Below are 24,982 nucleotides of genomic sequence, written 5' to 3'. Positions count from 1 at the left end.
ATCAGCCGGTTAGCGCGCTACACGCTGCAGCTCATAGCATCTGCTTGCTTTCCTCGCAGGCGGCGTGTCTCTGGGCATCAACGCCAACGGGGAGCGGCTCAAACACTGGTTCGACTGCCTCAAAAACAAGGACAAGAAAATCGAGCGCTGGCACACGTTGACCAACGAACTGCCCGGTTCGTTAAACGACTGAGACCCACGCGTCCGACCCGTCGGGCCTCGCTCCTCCTGCACCACACAGGACCACCCCCCCCCCCCCCTCCATCCTCCCCACCCGGCTTCTGGATCTGTCCTCGTGTGGACCACTGTGACTTGTGACACGTCTCTTTGGGAATGTTCTTCCTCTCCAAGTGCTCAGCCGAAACATCCAGAACTTTATGTTATGTCTGTGTCCATCCGCGGGGGTTGCACAACTGCTCCTTTATTTTCCTGGACCCAGAGAAATGAAAAGAATGTTTTTTTTTAAGACACATTATTTAAATTCTCCTTTAAAGTTTGTTCAACCAAGATAAAAGGAACAAATACTTTATAATAACTTAGATGTTTTACGGCAGCCACATTTTTTAATATCAATCCACCAATCCCCCAAACATGACATGATGATAAATAGATACTGAGTACAACACGCATGAAGGAGACGTGGGAGAACGAGCAGAGAACCAAACTAGAGAGAACCAAAAGATGTAGCAAAATTTCATATTTTACGGACACAGCTATGTTCTCAAGCAATATTTAGTGTTACGGATAGGGAAGAAACAGTTCTAAATTAACCCGCCAACAGCAAGGCGTGCAGTATCTGAGTGTTTCTCCTGTAGTTTAAAAGAACGCACAAGATCTCTGTGTGTGTGAGCTCCGTCGTGCGCCTCATCCTCAGAGGTTTGCGCTCGAGCCGGATTCACTCCACACAAAAACCCCGGCGTCCCTCCGTAGCAGGTTGAAAAGGCCTGTACATCCAGGAAACGCAGAAAAGCGTCAAAACGCAAGGCTTCGTGGCTGCGTGAAAGGACGGCGGGTCAAAGTGTAACCCAATGCAAAAACTTCATCCACAGCGACTGTCCACGGCACACAGCGGTGCCTTGTGTTTCAGTGCTAGGTGTCACCGTGTAACCTCTATTCTGCGCCCGTCTAGTTCTGTGTTAATCCTCGTGTAAAGGTTCTGCACGTGTTTCGGTCCTTGTTGCAACATCCACGCACGCGATCCAATATGCAAACTGAGAAGCGTCACTGTTTGTACTCAGCTGCTGGTCACAAGTGATTGTTCGGATTCGCTGAGTGACAGCTTGAAGCACCGCGAGACGCCAAGGGCGAGACGCGGTTGCCGCGCGGGGCGCGCGCGCGCGCGCGGACGTGCGGGGGAGTCAGGTGTGACCAGACGGCGAGGTGAACGCCAGAGATCTTCAATAATTCTGAGGATGCGGGGGTAATTTCATCACGTGCGCAGTCGCCGTGTGCGGCAATCGCGCAGCGCCGCTCCGCAGTGCGGAGGGTGGAGCGCCCGTTTGATGGAGAGCAGCTGTAATCAGCGGCAAAACGTGCAGCGGGTGACCCGCCCGACGAAAATCACTCGTCAAACCACAACGCCACGTGACACGCGCGTGCGTGTGCTCGCGTGCAGCTTATTGTTTACACTACAGAAGATGAGTTCCCATAAAAACTCGCTGACAACATTATCAACGGCGATGTGGGTGAAAATGAACCTGCTGCGTGTCCAAAGGGCCGAACCTTTAAAAAAAACAGAGAAGTTTACGTCAAATATGGAAAAAAAACCTCTAAGGATAAAAGCATGTATTGTTTACAACAGCCTATTCCTGCTGAAGTTCCAGTTGGCTGCTCTACAGGGCGAACGTGCTCTCGCTCAAGTCACTGCGATGCAAGCTTTGCTACGGTGGCCGAGAAGGGCAGGATTTTTATTATACTACCAGTGTGTATATATATTGTTACTATGTTGTTGCATATGTTGATTTTTTTTTTAATTTGATGTAAGCTGCTCCGGTATAAAATCAACCAGGACGTATGTTTTAACCCTTTCTATTCCACAGTCACATCCACCAGAGCTCACACGTCTAGGTTTTAGTTTGAACTCTCTTCAAGTTTATGACCCCTCCGGACCAGCACACTGGCATGCGCCTCGTGTACAAGTACTTCTCCCGTTGGATCCTGCTGCGTGACCTTCTCTGCATGCCCGCACCGCCGCCACGCCACGGACGCGGGATCGCACGGTCCTCACGCAACGCCGACGTCGCGGGAGTCCCGCATCCCGCGCTCAGCCGCGCAGGCAGCTTCCCGACCGCGTGCGCGCAGCCCGCCGCTCACAGCTGGTAGCATTTTGTATCACGTTCACTCATAATCGCGATGTCATGACGTCAGGCTCATTGATCAGTGAGGTTCAAACTGGCCGCGAAACCCTGTTGGCGTCTCAATATAATAGGACGACGGTCTCTCTTTCTCCGATGAACATGTACCAATACAATGATGTGAATTTGATTTTGTAATCTGTCTGCCTTTGTATGCAAGCTGAATATTATGGGGAAAAAACATACAACTGCATGCATATGTTCTTGGTTTTGTCATGAGATGACTTTGCCTAATGTTTGATACTGTTTTCTGTATAAAAAAAACACAATACACACTTAACTGTGGATGCGCTAAGATTATGCTACGAGTCAGTCTTTCTTCTGGACGACATTTTGTACCTTTGAACTATTGCATTGCCTGTTTGGCTGCTGTATTGAGTATCTGGAAGCGTGACTCGATGTGAATTAAACTCTCTCCTTTGTTGTTTTGTTTCCTTTTCAAGACTCAGGCACTTGTTTGCATTCTCCTGGTTTGTTGAACGTATGACTGTAAATGCATTGTCCAAAATTATATTTTAGTCCACTGCTAAATGGAAACATCATTGTGCTGTCGTTCTTTCGCTTCCTGTAGTTTGGGAAAGATCTTTGAACGTTATCTCTCTGCTGATGAGACCAGTGAGATCACGCAAGCCAACTTTTGCCAAGTTCACTTGGTGAATGTAGAGGCGATGAATTGAAAACTGAAGGACATTTCAGGGAGTCAGCGGAAGTGAGTTTTCCAGTCTTTGGAATTTGAATGTGGAACAAAGTGACATTAGCATCCAATCAATGGATCCTAGCTTTATATTAAGCCAAGGCCAATTAAGCACAGACATCCACTCCTCTCTCTACACACCCAATTATGCTCCTCGTGTAGGGTTAGATTCCCATTAATCGCAATTATCTCATCTATATAATGTCTAAAACACATTTCATCCAGATGAATCAAGCTCCCATAAAAGTTAATGCTTCGTGTCAGAGAGGCCTCAGCGATTAGGCAGCAGCTACTCCACAGTAGGTTTGGTTTCAGTGCTCCTACTTTATTTCTATCTCGCGCTCCAGTTCTTCCCATTCAGACCTCTGTCTGTTGCAAATCAGCCTCAGACCTCCTGTTTCGTGGCCCTAGCCAGGTTCCTCCAGCAGACAAGCACCCGTCTCCACAGCTGCAAACAAAGGAAAATCAATTAGTATTTGGAATAATACCAATAAAGACAATGGAGGGAATTTGAAACTAGAGTTAATCACATTACTGGAAAGTGGAAAGTAAGCAATAAGTGATGTTTCAACCCTGCCTGATCATTGTGTCAGCAGAGATTTGTGTTGATGGGTGTTCTGTTTGTGTTTGTTGTCTTGATGAAGTCAAGCGTGGCTGTCGTTGTGTTCTTGCGAGTGTCCAAAGTCCGCTCTGAGCTGAACGGAGGAGGGAGGCACGTCCACGACGCCGGCCCGAGCTGTGGCGGCGCCGCGCTTGTTTTCACCACAGGTCACGGGGAAGAGATTAGAGCTTTTCCCTAAGCTGAGCGATCAGCGGCGCTTTATTCCTAATTAAGGGTTTGACACCATCAGTGCAAAAATGCAACCCAAGCAGAACACCGTAGCCCTCCTTCATAAATTACATTCACATCGTGTGGTTCGCAGGTTGTGTGGACGGCCAACATGCAGTGCAAACCAGGAAGTGTGTTCTATGAAGGGAGGGGGCACAGAGTAAAGCCTTGATCGTACTCCAGGCCGGATCCAGATGTGGCCAGCTGTGCACGTGCACCAGGACAGTGACCTGCACGTACTTCCAGAACCAGATGAAACGAACCCGCGCTAAACCATTAAACCATGTGTGCAACAAGCAGATAAACAAGGTAAACAGCACGGGCCTTTGTGGCTTTGTTGTGGCATTTTCTGATTTGCAGCCATTCCTTTCAGCCGCATCTGTTCTGCAACAGTGGGTGTGTGATTCAGTAAACATTAATATCTATCCGCTCGGCTTGCCGCGGCACGAACCATCCGCGGGGTTTCTCTGTGAGCCGTGTCGCGTTCCCCCAGAGGGCCCACTCGCAGACGAGGACGTTTCACCTCCCGTCTAAAACGCTCCCTCGGCTCCGGCCGAGCTGTCAGGTCGCCGCCGAGGACAGATGCGGATTGTTTTCACGTCCAAGCTTCACGTGCGCTGTTGGAGTCATGCGGAGTGTGAATGGCTGTTAGGTTTTGGGGAAGCGATGCCAATCCTGCGTTGGTCCAAAGTGATAAGTGGACGGGTTGGTGAATGACGCCACTTATCTCCCTCTGACGGATGAAGTGATGGTTGGGTTTGGTCACGTCCCACTTCGCTTACCTTGGCCAAAATCCACACACAATGTGGATGTTGACTTCTAAGCAGTGTTATTTATGTTAATGTCTGTCACCCAATAGATGAATACTAATCACAGTGAAATATCATCGTGTTTCCTTTAATGCCTCAATTTAAAAGAGTAAGTATTGAATGTCCCTCTGTTATTGTTTATGTATTTATTTGCAAAGGGATGTGGTTTTGCTGTTAAATTCCCATCAGTATGTATGTTGTACTGTTTGCCTGTCACTGGGGAAATACTGTTTTCGGCTACAAACATGTTGACGCTCTGATCTCAATTATCTCCCTGCTGGTGTAAAAGATCTCCCGGCTTTGTTTGCCTAATTAATAGTTTGTTGTGGGCTGTTGCGAATAATTGTTCTCACAATTACAGTGTTGGTTAATGCGGCACATATCTTTACACTGAGACAATGAGCTTGACGCAGTGTTTTGGGGATTTATTAGGCAAAATTAAACCTTTTAGAAAGAATTTCTAAAAGAGTCATTTTATTTTTACATCTGTGTGGAAGTAAATGCAATATAATAAAACCAGAAACCCCACACATTAACATTATCTTTGCTTAAATGAAGCTCAGTGTCCAACACGTTATGCTGCAACACCTGCACAGACCCATCGGCTAGATGACCACATTTCCCATGACGCCTCGCTTCACTGCAGACCCGCCTCCTTAGTTTGAATGGCAAGTTGTTTGTTTCACTCCGACCAGCTGCTAACTATTCCAGTCGGAGAGCCAACATGGGGACCAGCGGCTTTCCCGTTTACAGATTTGACAAGGTACCGGAGGCTGTTAAAAGGACGACCTCCGCTTTAATGTGGTTCTTCAAAATAAAATACTCTGGCGACAACAATCAAGCGTTTGTTAATATTCATAAGGACTCTGACGTCACAGCTTCGCGGCGAATGCAGCCTCATCAGACTTCTAACAAGAAACACGTACAAACACTTAGCTTTTTAAGTACACTCACACACAAGAAAAATACGGTTTTATCAATACAGTGGCATAAATTTGCCAGTGTTTTGGTGGCATTAAATCAGCAACATCTAAAAGCTTAATATAAATATGTGGCTGGGTAATTGATCGTGTTATACTATACGTTCTAACTCACATTTAGTTTACGATGCGCTTTTCTCTGGGAGCTTTTATGTTGAAAAGCTCAAAGCGGAAGTGCGCGCGTCCTCTAATGCGGCTTTGACACCAGGTCCGTTTTTACCTCTTTGCTTTCTTTATTCCACCCTGCCTCCCTCTTTCTTTCCCTGTTTATTGCGCCTTAACCTGCCGCATGTGTGTATTTATTTATTTATGCATCTTACGTGAAAGTGTTTAGGTTTTTTACATTTTAGCCGTTCCTCCAATGAGAAGACGTAAAAAATGGAGCTTCATATTTTAGAGCACAGCCTGAAAGTGGCGAGTATAGAAAAGGAGGGGATCCAGATTTGCACACACGCGTTAATAAAGCTCGCCTTCTTGGCCTCCAAAACCAGGTGAGTGAGTGAGTGAGTGAGTGGACGGACGGCGCCTGGAGGTAAATGTCCTGTGTCATGTATGCGCTGCGTGTTTACTGCGAGGCTGCCGCCGCCGCCGCTGTTGTTAACATTATTGCAAACTAACGCCGGGGGGGTGCCCGTACTTGCGCTGTGTGCATTCAGGCTCTGGCTTGTTCCTGTAGTTGTGTTGATGCTTCAAAATGCAGCTTTGTGTGTTATTTTAGGAGCAGCCGAGTGCGGGTTTCCAGTTTCCAGGCCTATCCTTGTGCACTAGTGTCATTTTGTAGCTTTGTGCCATCTGTAGCTGGGTGGACGCCAGCTGGGGTGTGTGTGTGTGTGTGTGTGTGTGTGTGTGACATGTTGTTTATTCTATCAGGGAATTTATAAAATGTTTACGTCCAGACATTTACTGCGTCCTGTTTGTTAAAGGGAGATTATTTTTGAAGCATGGGCAAACTTTAATTTAAATGACAACAACAGTGACCAGAGACCTTTTACACTTGTTTGCTCACTCGTGCTGTTTTAATTGCCACCACTTATTATTATTATTATTATTATTATTATTATTATTATTATTATTATTATTATTATTATTATTGTAGCAGGCTGAATCGGCTGCTACAAAACTAGAAGATTCAGCCTCCGTTGCTGATAAAATACAATCACTCACTCACTACTGATCACCTGATGTGATTAGAATTAACGTGATCAAACGTTATTTCTGTTATTGATTAACCTGATAATGATTTGCTTGATCACCAGAAAACACACCACAGCCTCCAAGATCACAGCGAAGCCCTATGGCTGTAAATTAATAAGACCGTCTGTCATGCGCCAGCCGTGCCCACCAGCAACATAACATCATTATCGCTTCATGTTTATGTTTAAGCTATCTCTTTTTTTGTGGCTTAGCTGTCGCTGTCATTGTCAGAGTTCAGCAGAGAAGCTAATGGAGCTATGTGTTGTTACATCAGCCTCTGTCTGTGTGGTCACATACTTCATATGTGGGATTTCTTCAGCACTGCAAGCTATTTTTTTTAACCAATTTGTTTTCAACCCAGTATTCATGTCGACATCATAATTAAGACTCTGCCTTGTATTTAATTTGATTCTTGTTAATACCAGAGTGCCTGGAAAACAATCTCACAAAACCTGCAGGTCAGCCAAAGTCTATCATTCATCGTGTCTATTCTCAGTGTCTTTACACAACCAAGTGTGCAGCCAACATCCAGCTGTGATGAATCTTTGTCTCAGCTGGGAATGTTTTTCTGTCAGCGCTGTTTGTGCCGTACGATCAAAGCACTTTGGGAAACCACCGATGTTGCCTCTCGGGTTAAGCAATGTTGGTGGATCATCCCAAATAGCCCCTGGGCAGCGTTATTACTAACACAATGCATTTCTTAGTGCCGTATGAGCTAATTCTGGATTTTTTAGGCAATTCCCACGGTTCATAATTGACAGTGTGTGAAACTGGAGAGGCAGAACTTGACTGTTCAAGAGGAAGTAAACACGTGACAGTGTGGTTTTGCCTTTTAAACTCGTCACTGCATGGTACTGAAGGTTCAGCACTGTCAGAAAACTTAGCGATGTTCATCGCTGAATTAACAGATTAGGATCTATTAGAGCCTAAGAGCTAAATTAGAAGTCATTTTCATCCATTAAACTTAATGCCTAGACTGTATTAAACAGTATCCGATCGACTGCACTCCTATAAAGTATCATATTTTTATTATATTGGCTTATTCTGTTCAGAGAATGAACCACATACTGTACTGTATGATGTTGGTGGAGACCAAATCAGAGCTCATTATGGGCGTTACGTGTGTCAGGTGGTCAGAAACGCATCTAGATGTGCAAATTGGACTGTTGTAAGTTCTCTAAATGAGAGATACTGTATGAGGAACTTTATTGCTGAATTAGGATTTAGCGATACATTCATGTCAGATTCCTCGACATTCGTAGGTAGGAACATTCCACTTAGTTTGCTTTGCAACATCAACTCATTTAAAGACTCTCTGTGACATTTCTTGCATGCATTCAGAATGTGAGCAGTGCAGTCTAAGTGTTCAGTGCACCCCCCCCCCCCCCCCCCCACACACACACACACACACACAGACAACAGCCCCCATTCTTATCATCATATTATTGTAGCTCTACCAAAACACAGTGCAAATCAAATAAAATGACACTTGACAGCTCATTTAATCCTGTGAGGAAATTCTGCCTTTCCTGTCGACAGCGTTGTTGAGTCTTTGTCGTTCTTCACGCTTTGCAGCCGACTGTGAAGTGCGAGCGTTCAGTTGCTGGCCTCTAAAGAATGCGATTATCACAGTGGTGCTGTGAATGGTGTTTTTCACTGTAGTGTTTATATTCTTCAGCATTTGAAAAAATGAAATGGGAAAAAAAAATAGTGACGTGGATATAAAAGGTAACAAAATGACCGTTTGATTTAATCGCACGGAAGGAGAACACAAACGCGTTTGTGTTTGAAGTTATTCGACGCTTTTGCCATAGTGAAGCCTCTGTTTCCTTTCTCATACCTAAAAAAAGTGCTTTTTGAATTCTTGCATGGAAAAATCAAGATTTGTTTTAAAATCCCTCACAAGGTTTATGACGACTTCACTGATGACTCGCTCATGAGCCTAATATTCAATGTGAAGCTTTCAGAAACCTCAGTGTTGCAGGTTATTATGTTGAAAACATAACTTTTAAAGTGCATTTCTCCTTTTTCTGTTTCTCTCCAGATGCAAGTTTTTCAGTTTGACAGAGACTCCTGAGGACTACACCATTATCGTCGACGAAGAGGGCTTTAAAGGTGGGCATCTTTAGGTCACTATGGGAACCACGGTGGGAAAAGATGGCATTGGGCAATCCCTGATTTTTGTCCGGTGTCGCGTAGCTTCAGCTGCTAATGTTTGAGCACACTGTCATTATGGATGTGAGGCCAAGCTGCCGCTCGCTGTGGGTTGTGGTTAGGTGAGTGAGTAAATCCATGTCATTACCCCTCGTCCTCCTCCTTTGTTGCCCTGGAAACCACTGGCTGTTTGCTGTAGAACCGGCTTAGGTCATTTTTACTGGTGACTGGCTCCGAGTTCGCAAGTCTTTGTTTGTGTTGAACTGAGCCGCATCCAACACCTTCTGTTGACCAACTGGTATGGTTTTGGGTCACGAGCGGTTCAACCTCCAACCCGACTCTGATTCTGTTTGCTGAAGAGAGCTTTTCCAGTCAAATTTTCCAGAAATGATGAACTTTAAACTCAAACAACAGGTATGGGACCAAAGAGCAAAAATTAATGAACAGCTCTGTTATTTATACTTTCAGATAAGGCTGAATTTTATTGCTGCCCTGTGTTAATTATTATTTCCAGCTGTGTCTTGGTCATTAGAAATAAACTTCTGGAAAAAGTGAGCATAAAAATGCAGAACAATCACGTGTTGTTGCCAAAGTTTCTGACCGGTGCCAAACTAAATTTCTTTTTATCCCAGATTAGTGTATGTTTTGCCAGAAGGGTTGCAAACGTGCGTCCACTTTTGTGTTTCCCAGAGCTCCCCCAGTCAGAGCACATCAGTGTTGCTGATTCCACATGGCTGGCTCTTAACGTGGTGTCAGGGGGCGGCAACGCCTCCAATTCGCAGCCCATCGGAGTCACCAAAATCGCCAAATCGGTGATCGCACCACTGGCCGACCACAACATCTCCGTTTTCATGCTGTCCACGTATCAGACGGACTTCATTCTGGTGAGTGCTCATGCTACTAGTTTTGTATTGTGCAACATGGGCAGGATGACGACAGGTTGAATCAGAATATTACATTACTGTAAAGGGAACTGTGGAGCAGTAATTAATTAGCATCAACCTCTTTCTGTGTAAGCGGCCGTTTGAAACGCTGCTAAACGCCTGAACACAGGCGACAGCTGTAAAACCTGCTACATCTGGAGCATCTCAGTAAAGGAGTTAGTCATTAACTGGCCATTGCGATCATGGCGACATGTTGTAAATAGCTCCGGGCACAAAATTACCTTCCCGAGTAGTTGGAGTGGTGCAGCCTGAACCCGAACACTTTCCCAATGCAACGCTCCAAAAGGATTTGCTGTTTGTCTGTTTTTGTACAATTAAGTGGAGAGTCAGTTAAAATTTGAATTGATCAGACTAAATCATGGCGAGCTGCAACCGTACAAAACAACAGCGTAGACAAATGTGCTTATCAGAAATGCTGTTCTGTGTCAAGTTGGCCACAGAAAGCACTTGGGAAAACTCATCCCATGCTCCGAACAGCCAAGATGCTTTAGGAGCGTCCTTTTTGTCCATTATGTAACCACTGACCGAACCGTTGTTAAAATATCTGACGAGAAAAAGCAATAACCTTGGATATAGTGGAGCACGTCCTTTGATTTAGGATGAAATAGTTTTTTACTGAAGCCTTTTAGCCGCAGGGAGTCGTTTTTATATTGCCTTGCTTTAGTGGAAAACCAAGGTCTGCCTGAACAACTCGGGCATGTTTATGAATATGAAAGAAAAAAAAAACTGTGTCGATGCTGATAATCTGTTACGTAAAGGGGATCAGCAGCTCAGCCTCTTGCTGGAATTCCAGGTATCGCATTCGGGCCTGTTTCCTGTCGTCACGCCGGCTGCTCCTGCAGAAGAAACGGGGCAAAGAAATAAATAATAAAAAAAAAAAAAAATCCCCTGCTGCGTTTACCCTTTCACCCACACCCATCTTCCCTCGCCGTCCACGTCTCACACTGTGTCGGATTGTGTTACAGAACCTCTGAGCGGGCCAGAGGACCGGCCGGGCTTAAGATGTGTGTTTTCCTTTTTTTTTCACTCGTAGGATCTTTTGTGTTACATGAAGTGGTCAAGCCTGACCCAAATGTTAATGACTCTCGTTTAGACAGAGTCATAAGTTTCTTGCCTGAGGTAACGTGCTCAGAGCAGTTTCATACCAGCTCCTTTCTCTCTCTCACACACACACACACACACACACACACACACACACACACACACACACACACACACACACACACACACACACACTGAGAAATTCAATTAAAGTTATAGCTGTCACCCTGGATGAATGTGTCATTCCCAGATGTTCTTCACTGCCTCCAAAGGTCATCTCTGTGTCAGAGGCAGAAGCTTCAAATCTTTAATTTCTGAATATACGTTTAAAAGAAAAAGTCACATAATAACAATTGGCGCTTACTTCTATTAATGTGTTGCCTGAGTGTTAACACTGGTCTGTAGACTGCACGTTTATGGCCTCCACATCCTGAAACTTAATTATCTGATCACTGGAGACTCGAGTCTTCCAGCATTGCTACTAAATGAATTGCGTTGTTATGCTACACACACACAGTGCACAACGTGACACAGAGCTTTCAATTTAATCACATCATGACGACATAGCTTCTGATTGTATTGGTTTCAAAACACGCCCTGCATTTTGCTGCATTCGCATCTAAATGAAAAGCTTTCATTTTCATTTAAAAGAGGTTGTTCATATTATTTGGGTTTGGCTTAAAACTCTATTGCTGCACTGAAACATCATGGTCTGACAAGTCTGTGAACATGTGATGTGAACATTGAATATATGTTTGAATGTCTGTGCTTTCAACATTCAATCCACATCATTGTACTTTATCTGTGCTGCGTCTGTTTATCCCCTCAGGTTCGAGAGAGAGACCTGCCCATGGTCACGCACACGCTGTCTTCCGAATTCACGTTGCTCCGCGTGGTCAATGGAGAGACTGTAGCTGCTCACAATCTGGGAGTCACCAATGGATTTGTAAAGCCAAAACTAGGTGGGTGCAAACATGCATTTTATACTATATTAAATTTGATTCCACAATCTGAACACGCCTTCAAAAGTATAAAAGTGCCAGTAAAGAATATGTTGGTTTTTACTCTAAAAGCAACAATGTTCATGTTCAAATAACTGCTCATTTGTTCCCTGTTGTTGTCTTCAGTGCCCCGTCCCATCATTCACCCCTTATCTAGTCCCAGCAACTTGTTCTGTGTGACCAGCCTGGACCCAGACACACTGCCCTCTGTAGCCACCCTGCTCATGGACGTCATGTTCTACTCTGGAGGGTAAGAATCCTCTCGTATTAGTAGTTATGCTCGAAAAAGGCCTTTATTCATGTGGGTTGGACCAATAATGATGTTAATGATGATGAAGCTGTGGTTAAATCATGGTTCAAGCACAGACACGAGACATGACAATCTATTCTGCCCTTTGCCTTCGCGTGATGTCATCTAGTGACCGTGGCTTGAATCAGCACTGGAGTCATTTAGACGTGGGCCAGTGTGACCACAGCAGAGCAGTAAAGGCAGGTTAAGGAGTGTGTGCTGTGCTGACGTTCGGCCCAACCTTTACACTCTCGTCCAGCTGTTAACGGACACAGTACACATTTATAAAAGTTGCTGTCAGTGATGTGATTAATTGCGATTGTGTTCATTAATCTCGTCTTATCACCTCGTTCCACCTCACGCCGGCCTCCTGCACTTTGTGCAGCCTGAAGGCACATTTTTTTTAGTTTTCTCATTGGGGGAGTGTTGTATTCTCCTTTCCAGACCCAAAGAGCCCGGAGCATCCAGTGAGGACTCGAGCCACATTCGCTTCTTCTCCTTCTCCCTGATAGAGGGCTACATCTCTCTGGTCATGGACGAACAGACGGCTCAAAGGTTCAGTGGAGCAAAACACAGTACATTGTGCCTCCGCTCAGTCGAGGGCTGCGCAAAATCACAACATGCTTATGCAGGCAAACAAATTTCTGATTGTTGTTTGAGGAGTGATTAGAGTGTTGCTAAGCAATAGTGGAGCAGCTGGGTATATACAATATAGTTAAGTCACAGTTGGTTCCAGACAGACTCGTTTATTCTCCTCTGCGTCTGCTCTTTTTCATAGTAGACTAATTAAACAGAAAGGTCAGAAGGAAACCACAGCAGCTGCAGGTCCCATGTGGTGGCGCCTGTTACCTGTCTGATCATATGCTGTCCACTCTTTAAATGAGGTGTCCCTTTATATGGGACAGGCATGACTTCAAGCTATATAGTGGTAAAATAGTAATTAGACCAAACCTTTTATTATTTTTTTTTAATATTTTGTCAGTGCTTTATTTAGGCCAGTCATGTCCCCCGGCAGTTATGTGACAGCCAGGCTGCGAGAAGCCAGGCAATGCTAGAGGTCTGCTGTGTAAATTTAACCAAGTGATCCAGAAAAGTTAGTCGCTAATGACTGATTTAGGCTCAATTCATCACCAGATTGTTGATTGCTTTGCTCTGCTCCAGGTTTCCAAACAACGTCCTGTTTACCAGTGCGTCTGGTGAGCTTTGGAAAATGGTTCGCATTGGAGGACAACCCTTAGGATTTGGTAAGTGTCTGAGTGTCTGAGTGCCCAGTGCAAACTCATCTCATAGCACACTCACTGTTCTGATTACCTACAACACTGGGACTATGTACCTCACTTTTGTTCATCATTTGTAAAGTCTACAAATAAGGCAAGTACACACAAAAGAACCTCGTGATGTTTTTCTTTTCGTACAGATGAGTGTGGCATCGTGGCTCAGATATCAGAACCCCTGGCAACGGCTGACATTCCAGCTTACTACATTAGTACCTTCAAGTTTGACCATGCTCTGGTAAGACCAGAGGATTTCTGATTATCTAGCTCTATTATATTATTATATTATATCTCTATTATAGATCTAGAGGTTGTTTTACTTAAGATACTGTAAAATTTTTTTTAAAAAACTCATTATGCTGCTGCCAGAGCATGAAGTATAATGTGTGGTATGTTCTCCAGGTTCCTGAAGAAAACATCCAAAGTGTGATTGGAGCTCTGCGGACCGAGAGCACAGCACAATGAAGAAAACCATGGGAACGACCATTTTCAAAATGACTTCATTCAAACGTTTATCATGTCCAAAAAGTGCCAAAAGCTTATTAGCGGACTGCTGTGGATTGGCTCTGAAAGGAAAAGATGGAACCGCACAGTGTGGGTGGCGTTCAGGAACCAGAGTTTTAGGGAAGTCTTTGTTACTTGCTTATTCCACCCCCCAAACCCCCCACCCTCCACCCCTCGCTCCCTCTGCACCTGAGGCCTCTCCACTGCCTGTTCTGGTGGTTGTTGCTTTCCTTTACCACACTGAATGTTTCTTCTCCTCTTTAAAAGCTGCCTCCTCCCACTCCCTGACCCCGAGCAGCACCATACTGTATTAGTTATATAACTCCTTACATGGAAGGATGACGAATGTTTTTCCGCAGGTCATTTTCCTCAGTGCCATGATGTCTGAATGCCTAAACGGATGCCTTTGTCATAGTACTATATATATATATATATATATATATATATATATATATATTTTATAATTACATGCGTGCAATTGAAGGATACAGTTTTGAAGGCAGCCAGTGATGAAATGCCACCTGACTGAGCAATATGGTGTTTTTTTTTTTTTGTTTTTTTTCCCTCAACATCTGTTGAGCATGTTTTAAATTACAGCAGTGATCTGACTGTTATCAAGTCTCTTCAGACTTGGAGCTTAAATTCAAAGGCTTAGTCTGGTGGAGTTAATCTAAGGTCTTGATAATGAATCCATATTTACTGCTTTGATAAGATGGAACCATTCACACTGTGAGCAAACTGGTCGGTGGGTTGTTCAGAATGAGCTAAATCAGCACATTTGGGATTTCTTTCTTCTTTTTTTTAATGTGTTCTTCAGCTGCAAAGCGTAATTAGTGTAAATAATGTCTAAACTCACAAACTTGATATGATTTGGTGAAATCAATGAAATATTTCTACTCTCTACTAGACGGACTGGGGAGAGGATAGAGCACCTTACACTTCAGTCAAAAATGTTTAATTTTCCAATAGTGTGGTTGAAGAGCAAATGTCAACACAAATTGACATTTGCATTAGTTTTTCTCAATCGGACATAATAAGCAGGCGCCCAAAGACACTGGCATGGCCATAAGTGCCAGATCGCGTCGTGTACTGTGTAATTGATCACAAATAATGTTTTGTCTAATTTCTTTTCTTTCAAATGCTAAAAACATAAATTATACAAAATTATGAAAAAAAAAAACATTTAATAGTATTTACAATAAATGTAGTTAGGGGGTATCAGTAACATCTATAAAAAGACTTTAAAATTCATTAATTGGACATCATGTGTTTAATATGTTTTTTATGTAACACTAATCCAAACTAATCTGCTGTTGTCGCCAACATAGACCATAGACTACTTTGGAGTAAAGACTGGAAGCAGTGGAAACCCTGAGCCTGGTTCAGACCTGAGCCTCTGCACTTGGTTCATCAGCACGTTGTATCTTATTATGTGCTTTTACAGGGACTTGATAACTTGCTCTAGATTAGCGGCCGCTGAGAGCTGGGACTTCCGAGATCAGTAAACGCGTCACGTAGAAGCTTTGCGTATCACGATTAGCCACAAACCAACTCTTCCTCTCCCACTGTGCTGATCGCTCACTTGATCGCGTTGCTCACAGTGTGAACTCGGAGAAAGGCCAGGCATAAAAATGTTTGCTTTTACAGTAGTAATAAATTACTGAGCCACTTTGACATTAATGATAATAATGATCATGCTAAACATAAGCTAAGGTTCACGCAGGGGGAGAAACATTTCCCTCCATGCCCTGTGTCCTTTTAGGCGTTGACGCTGCTCCTCCCCTGCCTCCAGTCTGCACTTTAATGCAGGTTCCACCCCCACAGGCCTGCTGTACTGATGTGAAAACGGGGAGGACTACTTACTTTGGAGAGATCCTGTCCAGATGGGGAGACTCCTGTTGGTCTTGAGCATTTGGTGATATTGTTCTTCTTTCACAACACTTTGCACCTAACATTTCTTCTGATCAGACTTGATTAGCAGAAACCCTGTATTTATCAGTGTTAAAACAACATGATGAAGGTGACATTTATTCTGATTCTGTTTCAAGGAAAATATTACAAGCCTTTCATTTGGAGCTTCTTGTGTGGAGAAAAAAAACAATAAACAATCTTTTTTGAGCTTGTTGCACATTCGGTTTTCTCCCATGTGTCTTTGCTTGTTCGTCGTCAAAAAATAATCTGGTTCCATCTACCCAATTTAATGTTTAGAGGAAATTAGATGTTTCGACATAGAACTTACAAAATAAAAGTTATGTTGTCGGGGTTTGTTTGATGACGCTCTCCCTTCATTCCAGTGTGCAGCAAACGGCAGGGGACGACTGCAGGCGTATCAGCTGTCTGTCTCCTCTGACCTGAGTAAACAAAGCAGAGAACAGCCGATCCCTTGCAGGTGCCTTTACGCTGCATCAGCTTTCTTCAGGACACACACTGGGGGGTTAAAGAAGTACAACTATTGTAGGCATCACTTCTGTTACGTAATGACCCTGCAGTTCAGCCTTGCTGCTCATTGAAGGCAACTGCTTACCTCTCAGTGCCCACTAATTAGACGTGTGTAGAGAAACTGTAAACAGAAGAGCGTCATATAACTTTTAATTAATATCATCATGTTAAATTCAGGGATGGCACCTTCTAAGTTGTTACACCCAGACGGCAGCAAATGATCGTTCCATCACTTCTGTATTTTTACAAAACTTACGTGTCACATAGGTATCATTAGTTGCATGCAGACAATCTGCTCATCGCCATGACAACTAAACAAACTGATGGAGACAGGAGAAAGATCTAAAAGGCGTCTGTTTTATTTCTTGCTGATATTAATATTGAACAGTGTAGTTAAATTCTTGTGACACATTTTTCAATCTTCAATCGAAGCGCCATCACCTATTTGCGGTTTGCAGGGAGGCAATTATTTTTTGTGCAATGTTTGGCTTTTCAGATATTACAATGCTGTACAATTTAAATCTCTGTATAGGCCTGCAGAGATTTAAATTGCCACAACATGTGTTTGCAATAATCCCAAACCAGAGGAGTCAAAACACAACATAATTTAACAATATTAACTGCCTGAAAGCTTTATTAATACAGTATGTATTAATAAATTAATATCTAACTAGTGTGATTTGTGAATCAGTGACACAGTATATAAACCATTCAAGCATCAGTTACATAAAAGTTTAATCCGCTCTTAAAGCTAAATTGAACTTAGATGCACGACCTTCATGCAGGATGATCTGAACAGTGTCCGTGATCCTCCACTGCAGAACCGGCTGCCCTGCTCACCGCTTGACGTCACTGGGACGTTCAGGAGGGTCCGTCGCCTGTAGAGAGCAGCTGGCTTCAAGACTGGAGAACAACCAGATGAGCTTGCTGAGGTGACCAAGGGTCAGGGGCGGTGGAGGGGCCTCAGCCAAACTTTCAGCTCTTTATCCAGCGCTGGGAAAACAAGCGCTCACAAGAGGGACTTCACGAGCGCCGCCATGTGGTCGACCCCACATGCTACGTCCACCACTTGACCTGGCACAGTCACCTGACACACAATCATACAGAAACTGAGCTTAGAGAAGGAAAAAAGAGCACATTGGTTTAATTTCCTGTTTTAGTCACAGTGCAAAGGGCCACTGAAAACCTATTGCACTTCCTCATGCAGCTGTAGAAGAAACAAAATTATTTTCACAGTGTCACTGAGAAGCACCGGCCCTTAGAAACCCTGCTAAAATGCAGAACAATGAGGACTAGCTCTCTCTTTATTATAAAACATTTTATCTACCTAACATTTTAATATTTGCATGGGCACTAGTTTGCCTTTTCCTTCTCTGCTCTGAGTCTGTGTTTGTATGACTAATATTGAATCAGTGTTGTCTTACCCGCCATGGGAAATACTGGTCATCCCTTTTCCCGATGCCTAAGCAACCTCTCACATTCTTCCCCCAAACGAAGAGCTCCCCTCCATCTGAAATACGACCAAAGCCAATATGAACACGCTGTGTTCCTGAGCACCTGCTGGGCCTCAGGACAAAGCAGATGCAGTCCAGAACAAGTTCTACCTTATACCAGGATGCTCTTTGGGAGTCAAAAGCTATAAATAAAAAAGATCTGGTACCTATGGCTACCTGAACACTTGTAGTGTCTATAAATTAGTAGCAGAGCATTTAGTCTCACTGGGCACTGCAGTAAAATTGCCTTAATGACAGATACTGTATTATAAGCTACAATTTTTAAAACAATCAACCTAATAACATTTGGAGGAATATCACCTGATACCGTAACGGAATAAAACGAGTTTTGGTCTGACAAATACAAACTAGCTGAAGGGGGTTCTTAGTTTACATCATCCACTTAAAGAGAGGAGAGGTCTTTCAGTGTTTCTATGTTTTAGAGATAAAAACAGGCTTTTTGCTCACTAAATTACCCGAATCAACAGTAAAGTGCTTTCCTAGACATATGTACCTTGCTTTCAGCACTTATAACCAGATCAAACAAATGGCTCTGCTGTTCATGAGTTCTGTTTTTTATGTGTTTTCTTGTGAGGAAAATGTCTCGAGAACAAATACATTTAGAAGCATTAGTGAATCCACTATATGGAAATGTGCTGGGAGCTGAAATCATTCTTACCAGTTACAGCAGCAAAATGGTTGAGGCCACACCGGATCCTGGTGATGGCGACCGATGGGGTGAACTCTGAGCGGCCAAACAGCGTGGCAGGAATCTTCTCCGGGACAGAAGATTCTGATAAGTCTGGGCCCTTACCGAGAATGCCATATCCCCAAACAAACACCTCTCCATTTTCTACCAAAACACAGACAAAAGCTGATATTGTAAAGCATACCGTAATAACATCGGTATTAGCAAAATGTAGTCAATAAATTCTAAACCAGGCCACTGGCAGAATTCTGAATAGTAAAGCCATCTGTGATGCCACCTAGAGGCATGATGTGGAATCACTGCTTTGACAGCAAAGTGGACGCTGAGCTTGACTCCAACTCATGCCCTGCTACAATATTAGAAGGTTTGTTGCCCGTTTGTGTAGCCACTAAATGCAACTGTATAAACTGACCATTGAGAACCGCCACCTGTGTGCCTCCACACGCTGCCTCAACCACCTTTCCACAGCCTTTAAGTGGGAGACGTCGAGGAGAGTTTATCTGAAAGGTTAAAAAATACGTAAACATGAGAGTGAATATCTGTGGGTGAATATTGGACAAAATCCACTGATGATATAAATTGTTCAAATCAGACAAAACCTTGTTTGATTTAGTAAAAGACACAAGTGCAATGAAAGTTGCTCACATATGGAGCAGGTCAGGCAGCATCAGACGGGGTGGGGGACAGGTTAGTTCTCCTCACCTGCGTGGCATCAGTGACTGAGGACAGCTGATGGTATTCAGAGTTGCCCCATCCATACAGCTGTCCCTCCTTGGACACAGCCAGGCTACAGTCTCCGTACGTGCTGATCTGCTGCACCTCCACACCTGACAGGTCCCCTCCTACTTCCACTGGACTGGAGCAAATGTTATGATGCCCCAGACCTGTGATGATACAAAAACACTGCAGCTAAAAATCAGACCTTCATGAAAATTATTAAGCATTAATTATGCGTATTTGTGCACGAGAAACCATGTTTACAGTAACTTGTGACTTTCTGTTAGACACAACTGAGTTAAAAGGTGTTTTATAAACTGCTACTACATACTGTACATATCAGTGTTAAAGAAAAAGTCCTTTACCCTCAGTAAAGGACCATTTTACTACATATTTGCCTATTTAGAGCTTTTTGATTCATCAAGATGAAGAGGTATTAACTGTTACTTCTGGTTAATGCACCAACCTGTCTGTCCATCTGCACCCCATCCACATGCAAACACCTTCCCTGTCTCAGTGAGGAAGAGGCTGTGATCCTGCCCACAGGCCACCTGGAAAATAAGGTAGCATAGGTCAAATAGATTTAGGAGTGACTCCAAGTCAAAGTACAGGGAATGAGATGTGCTGGTGCTGCTGCTACAACAAAGACCATCTGTCATGTCAGCTCAGAAAGACAGCACTCACCTGGACGACCCTGCTGCTGAAGCCTTCTATCTTTTGAATGATGTGACTGCCACTGTTTAAACATGAGACAGAGAAACAACAGATCCATCACTCAATGACAGCAGCATTTCCAACAGAGGTCACATCGTCTTTCAGCCTCCCGTTAAAGTGCCCACTTGCATTTGCTGAAGCATATGTCACAGATAAACATGTCCAACAGCTGCACCACTATGCTGTGTGGCCCCACCTGTAGACTTCGTCTTCAACTATCCGCCGTCCACACTGGCCATATGCATTGTTACCCATACTGAAAACTTGGAAGAAAAAAACATAATTATTTATCTCAATTGTTATAGTTACGTTCGTTTGATGATGTCGAGTGTAAAGTTAGGCTGACTTTTCCAAATATGGACTGTGACAGACTACATGCCCCTGTTTAAAAGCCTTCAATGATTTAAAGTACAGTTCATTGTATTGTATTGTATTAATTGTATTATTCCTTGAAACATGTAAATCCAAAGGTTCCTTCCACAATAATGTAGGTCAACAACTCTGCTTCAGTGCATAATTAGCGAGTCTATTACCTCCCTCTTGATCAGTGAGGACCAAGGAATGAGCCCGACCACATGCTACTTGAACCACTCTGGTCTGTTGAGGCTCAGCAAGCGGCAGGGCCACAGGGGATGGCTCCAAAACAAAGTCATAACTCTGATCTGGACACCAGACAACAAAAAAGAAGAATTGTCAGGGAGACGAAGGAACAGCAAATGGTTTAGACCAGGCTGATCTCACTGTACCTACAATTCATGTAAAGACTTGATATGTAATACTTGAGAAGAAATACTATCAGTGTATAAGTCAATAAGGAAGAGGTTCTGTGGGATTTCTGTACAGGTACTATTAAAGTACAGTATTTTATCCTGCTCATGCATCAAGTGTTTATAAGCACACAAGCACAACATTTTACTTCATATAATAGAATTATTTTCCTATTATTGTTATTTTCTACTGAAAATAGCTGAAAGAAAGCTTAAACAAGCTTCTTTCCGGGGATCCACCACATTTTGCTTTACAGTTTGTTTGGCTGTTTACAAGAGCCACAAACCTTTAGATGAATCAGTTCAACATTATTACAAAAACAATTAACACTTTGGCCACTTAGGGGCAGTTTAAGCATGTTTACCTATTTATTTGGACCTTAGAAGCAGCTGCTTGCTTATGTTTTTCAGAGCTCAATCTGAAAAAGAAACGTTTGCTTACGGCGGCTGTGTTGGGTGCGTTGGAAGCCTAGCTGGGAGTCCTTGTTCAGACCCATGCCCCACAGCTTGGACACATCTTTGGTTGTGGAGGCAATGAGAGTGAAACCATAACCACAAGCTGCTGACGTGATCTACAACAGTGGAAGGGTTGAACTTCACAAACAATTCCAGTCTGTCTTGCAATAGGAGTGATATCAGTAACATCTAGTGTCAAAAATTCTTGCCCTCATAAAAATTCACAAGGATTTTTCCATGCTTTTACTTGCTCTGCGGTCTCCAGGCGATAAGGAGTGAGCTGGTACTTGCGAGGCTTCTTCCTTCCACTGTCTGGCACCACAAAACTGGGGATACCCAGGGCACCGGTGAAGCTAAAGCCCCACACAAACACTTTGCGGCTGGGCTTTTTGTGCCGGCCAACATACTGAAACACTGGACCGCCGCTGCTTTTCTCCTGAGGTCTGGATGCTTTACCGAGCGATGCGTAAGCACAGGCTTGAAGCCTCCGGCTCACACGTCTGGAGCAGAGATGTACACACGGGAAAGCCATGCTGCAGAAACACACAGGGCACAACTGCTTTAATGTGAAAAAACAAACAACTGTCCTGAATATGTAGCTAACATGGACAGCTTTAGTGGAATCGAATGAGATTAAACATCCACATCGCCTGTCGAACGAGTCATTTGTTATCCTGTTGAAAGCCGAATTGCGAAATGTCTCAGCACAAAGCGAATAAATTAATAAACATAGAAAAAACAACAAGTGCGCTTTACAATATCCACGGGCGTTTTTTATTTGAGTTTTGTGAACAGAGTTCTGCCACGTGTTTTCTTTCAGAATCTGCCAGCGCGTTGGTGACCTCAGCTCCGCTCTGTGACCAAGAATGACGAAATATGTTTCACGAGCTGATGAGCTAAGTTGAAATAAAGCAGCACAAATAACAAACAATTGTTCCACTGTCACGTTAGCGTGTTTATTTACCTTTTGAACTCTACCTCCGGAAAAAAAACGCTACTTCCGGTCCAGCTCTTCTTCGCCTCCTTTTTTAACTCCTACGGCCAAATTAGCGCCACCTGCTGTCCTCCAAATGGTGCCGCTGACCCTGAGCCATAAAATGTCCTAGTTATTGTGTTTATCCATAAAATAGTCTTTTTGTTAACATTATTTGTCAATTCTCAGGTTTAATCTTGCTTAAGGAAGCATCTTCACACTTTATATTATATATTATGTGCAGTACAAGCGCACATAGATGCATGAGGCCAATGAGTCCCTGACATCAACTTTAGTTACAGTTGCATTATTCATTATAACATTGTATCAGAGTGGTTCTTTGAAGGGTTTTTTATAATACAAGGGTGAGATCCTTTGTAAAGCCTAAAAATCACACATTTGTCTAAACTCCCCTCAATTGCTCTGTTTTATTATTTTTGGTTTATTGTGACATTACATGCCTATATCAGCAACTAGTGACAAAATAACCTGTACAAAACTCAGCCACATTAAAAAATCATAGTTATCTGCATAATGAAGGTTATTAAGGTTATAATTAAGCAGAGCTGCAGGTCTGCAGTCATATCACCCATCCTGTCTAAAAGCAGGTATCTGCAGAGAAGTAGAGCCTGTAATCCCTTAAGAGGATCATGTCTGAGATCCGGGGGGAGGGATATAGTCTCCAGTAACAGTAGCCTCCACATGGCGTATGTCAGGGAACATGCTACTGATAATGGTTTAAAAGATGATGAGCCTTAGGCGCAATTTGCATTTTCAGGAACATATAGCGATGGAGGGCAGGACGGTGTGTGACGACTGGAGACGCTTTCCACATGTACGTTGAATTTGGGGACAACGAAGAGGAAGAGCAGTCAAGGTAAGCCAGCATCTAATGACACCCGAGAATTATGCCTAATGATGTCACGAACTACAGTCTACACACAGACAAATAAGTGTCTGTGTGTAGGAAACAGTGAATGAGAATGATTATCATGCATAGCAATAAATATTTTGAACCCTGTAATAACACAGTGACTTTGCTCAGCTGTTCTACAGGAACCGCCATGGTGGCGCTGGAGGTGGTCTGCAGCCTGATTGGCTGGTTCTGTCTCTACCTGCTGTTCTGCTGTACCTTCACTCACCGGGGGCCCGAGTGGAACTGTCGCCTGGTCACGTTGTCCCACGGGGTCCTCATAGTGCTGTTGACAGCGTACGTCATCTTCATAGACGGCCCCTGGCCCCTCACGCATGCAGGTCGGTGCTGTGTTTGCAGCCTGTTCCCCATGATATGTTGGTTCATTTAGATGGATTCACACAGCAGCACACGAGTGTTTTCCTTTAATAATGGGTCTGGGCTCCTGCATCGGTTCCAGGGTCAGAGAACACGGACCTCCAGATCCTGGCTCTGGCCATCTGCCTGGGCTACTTCTGCTTTGACATCAGCTGGTGCGTCTGCTACCGCACAGAGGGCCCCGTGATGCTGGCCCACCACGCTGCCAGCATCCTGGGCATCCTGCTGGCGCTGCTCCTGGGGGAGTCGGGCTGCGAGACCTGCGCAGTCGTCTTCGGCAGCGAGGTCACCAATCCCCTGCTGCAGGCCCGCTGGTTCCTCCGCCGGCTGGAGCTGTACGACAGCCTGCTGGGCGACGCCGTGGACCTGCTCTTCATCCTGCTGTTCGCCTGCGTGCGGGTGGGAGTCGGCACGCTGATGTTTTACCGCGAGCTCACGTCCCCCAGGACGTCGGTGATCATGAAGCTGGGCGGCGTGGTCATGTATGGACTAGCCTGGCTGTTCATGGTGGATATTGCCAGGTTTGGCTACAAGAAAAGCATGGCCAAGTATAAAAGGTGGATAGAGAATAACAAGGGTCAAAAACTGGATGTACATTCAATGGTTTGTGGAACAACTGGCACTGATTGAATTCTGGTGTACTGTGTTCATGTGTGCTTCTACAGCTTTAAAAGGTGCTATGCTACATATTATCAACCACATCTTGGTTTGCTTTAAAGCTCCAAACAGGCGTGTTGTTTAAATGCAGTGGCTGGAGACATAACAAATTATAATACAGTAAAACCACTAAATCCACACAGAAGCATTGTTAGTTATTAACAACAGCCCAGGGACGGCTCTAAGGTGGAACCCAAAGACAACTTCGTAGGACTAAATATTATCTTTTATCTTTTTGTCATCTGTCAAACTTCCAGGGCGAAGCGTCAGGCTGGGGTTCTTTCCTATTGGAGTCACATTTTCTTATGAATGCCTTGCTGTTTTAGGAAATTACTGAGCCTGAACCACACCGAAATTCACCTTCAATGAAGTTTAGTCAGAATTGATCTCCACTTTTTCTACACTGCATGAGCTTCCCAAGCTCTGGTAAACTCTGGGAAACTAATTTTAAATCCTGCTGCATTCACTTTTATAGAAGCACCACTAAAAGGTTTATTTAAGTTGAATATTCATTTCAGAATGACTGCTCATGAATGTGTCCTCAAAGTCAGGTCTCCACCCAAGACCAACTGAATCTACCTTTAACAACATAATAACTTTTGGCCTCTTCTTGAAAACCAGGCTTTTCGTTTTCCCTAAATTAATAATAGAGATAAAATATCTAAAATATTAGACGTTCAATGCCCATAATTACTACAA

The 24,982-nt window shown here is 43.8% G+C and overlaps 4 protein-coding genes across 4 annotated transcripts in view; 3 read left to right on the top strand and 1 right to left on the bottom strand.

The window, feature by feature from the left end:
* doc2b (double C2-like domains, beta) overlaps positions 1–2,891 on the top strand; it is a 57,488-nt gene extending 54,597 nt beyond the window's left edge. Inside the window, exon 9 of the mRNA XM_055514691.1 lies at positions 60–2,891. Within this exon, the coding sequence (XP_055370666.1) occupies positions 60–193 (134 nt within the window). The 3' untranslated portion in view covers positions 194–2,891. The remainder of the gene's footprint in view (positions 1–59) is intronic.
* Positions 2,892–5,845: 2,954 nt separating this feature from the next.
* Positions 5,846–16,200, top strand: castor2 (cytosolic arginine sensor for mTORC1 subunit 2). Its single transcript, XM_029173772.3, has 9 exons — positions 5,846–6,157; positions 8,905–8,975; positions 9,705–9,898; positions 11,829–11,961; positions 12,127–12,250; positions 12,734–12,844; positions 13,451–13,533; positions 13,707–13,801; positions 13,966–16,200. The coding sequence occupies exons 1-9, from the start codon at positions 6,045–6,047 to the stop codon at positions 14,026–14,028; spliced, it is 987 nt and encodes a 328-aa protein (XP_029029605.1). The 5' UTR covers positions 5,846–6,044; the 3' UTR covers positions 14,029–16,200.
* On the bottom strand, positions 14,603–22,459 carry rcc1l (RCC1 like). The gene is made up of 12 exons (XM_029173771.3): positions 22,327–22,459; positions 21,610–21,895; positions 21,349–21,478; positions 20,673–20,801; positions 20,336–20,402; positions 20,110–20,161; positions 19,892–19,976; positions 19,411–19,592; positions 19,121–19,208; positions 18,679–18,852; positions 17,931–18,016; positions 14,603–17,593 (listed from the first exon to the last, which is right to left on the bottom strand). Exons 2-12 carry the CDS (start codon positions 21,892–21,894, stop codon positions 17,516–17,518), a joined length of 1,356 nt encoding a protein of 451 aa, XP_029029604.1. The 5' UTR covers position 21,895; positions 22,327–22,459; the 3' UTR covers positions 14,603–17,515.
* A 569-nt stretch (positions 22,460–23,028) lies between these two features.
* On the top strand, positions 23,029–24,929 carry tlcd5b (TLC domain containing 5b). Its single transcript, XM_029174058.3, has 3 exons — positions 23,029–23,212; positions 23,381–23,589; positions 23,709–24,929. Exons 1-3 carry the CDS (start codon positions 23,169–23,171, stop codon positions 24,254–24,256), a joined length of 801 nt encoding a protein of 266 aa, XP_029029891.2. The 5' UTR covers positions 23,029–23,168; the 3' UTR covers positions 24,257–24,929.
* Positions 24,930–24,982: the final 53 nt, after the last annotated feature.

This window comes from Betta splendens, chromosome 14 (assembly GCF_900634795.4).
Source record: "Betta splendens chromosome 14, fBetSpl5.4, whole genome shotgun sequence".
In the NCBI taxonomy this organism is placed as follows: domain Eukaryota; kingdom Metazoa; phylum Chordata; class Actinopteri; order Anabantiformes; family Osphronemidae; genus Betta; species Betta splendens.
This window is presented reverse-complemented; position numbering and strand designations above follow the sequence as displayed.

Bases quoted from the DNA above. Each gene is read 5' to 3' on its own strand.
- castor2 (XM_029173772.3), top strand. From the start codon at position 6,045: ATGGAGCTTCATATTTTAGAGCACAGCCTGAAAGTGGCGAGTATAGAA. The intron at 11,962-12,126 runs GTGGGTGCAAAC...TGTTGTCTTCAG, and splicing joins ATTTGTAAAGCCAAAACTAG to TGCCCCGTCCCATCATTCAC. The intron at 12,845-13,450 runs GTTCAGTGGAGC...GCTCTGCTCCAG, and splicing joins GACGAACAGACGGCTCAAAG to GTTTCCAAACAACGTCCTGT.
- rcc1l (XM_029173771.3), bottom strand. From the start codon at position 21,894: ATGGCTTTCCCGTGTGTACATCTCTGCTCCAGACGTGTGAGCCGGAGG. The intron at 19,209-19,410 runs GTGAGGAGAACT...TTAACCTTTCAG, and splicing joins CAGTCACTGATGCCACGCAG to ATAAACTCTCCTCGACGTCT. The intron at 18,853-19,120 runs GTCAGTTTATAC...GTGTTTTGGTAG, and splicing joins ACAGGTGGCGGTTCTCAATG to AAAATGGAGAGGTGTTTGTT.
- tlcd5b (XM_029174058.3), top strand. From the start codon at position 23,169: ATGTACGTTGAATTTGGGGACAACGAAGAGGAAGAGCAGTCAAG. The intron at 23,213-23,380 runs GTAAGCCAGCAT...GACTTTGCTCAG, and splicing joins GAAGAGGAAGAGCAGTCAAG to CTGTTCTACAGGAACCGCCA. The intron at 23,590-23,708 runs GTCGGTGCTGTG...CATCGGTTCCAG, and splicing joins CTGGCCCCTCACGCATGCAG to GGTCAGAGAACACGGACCTC.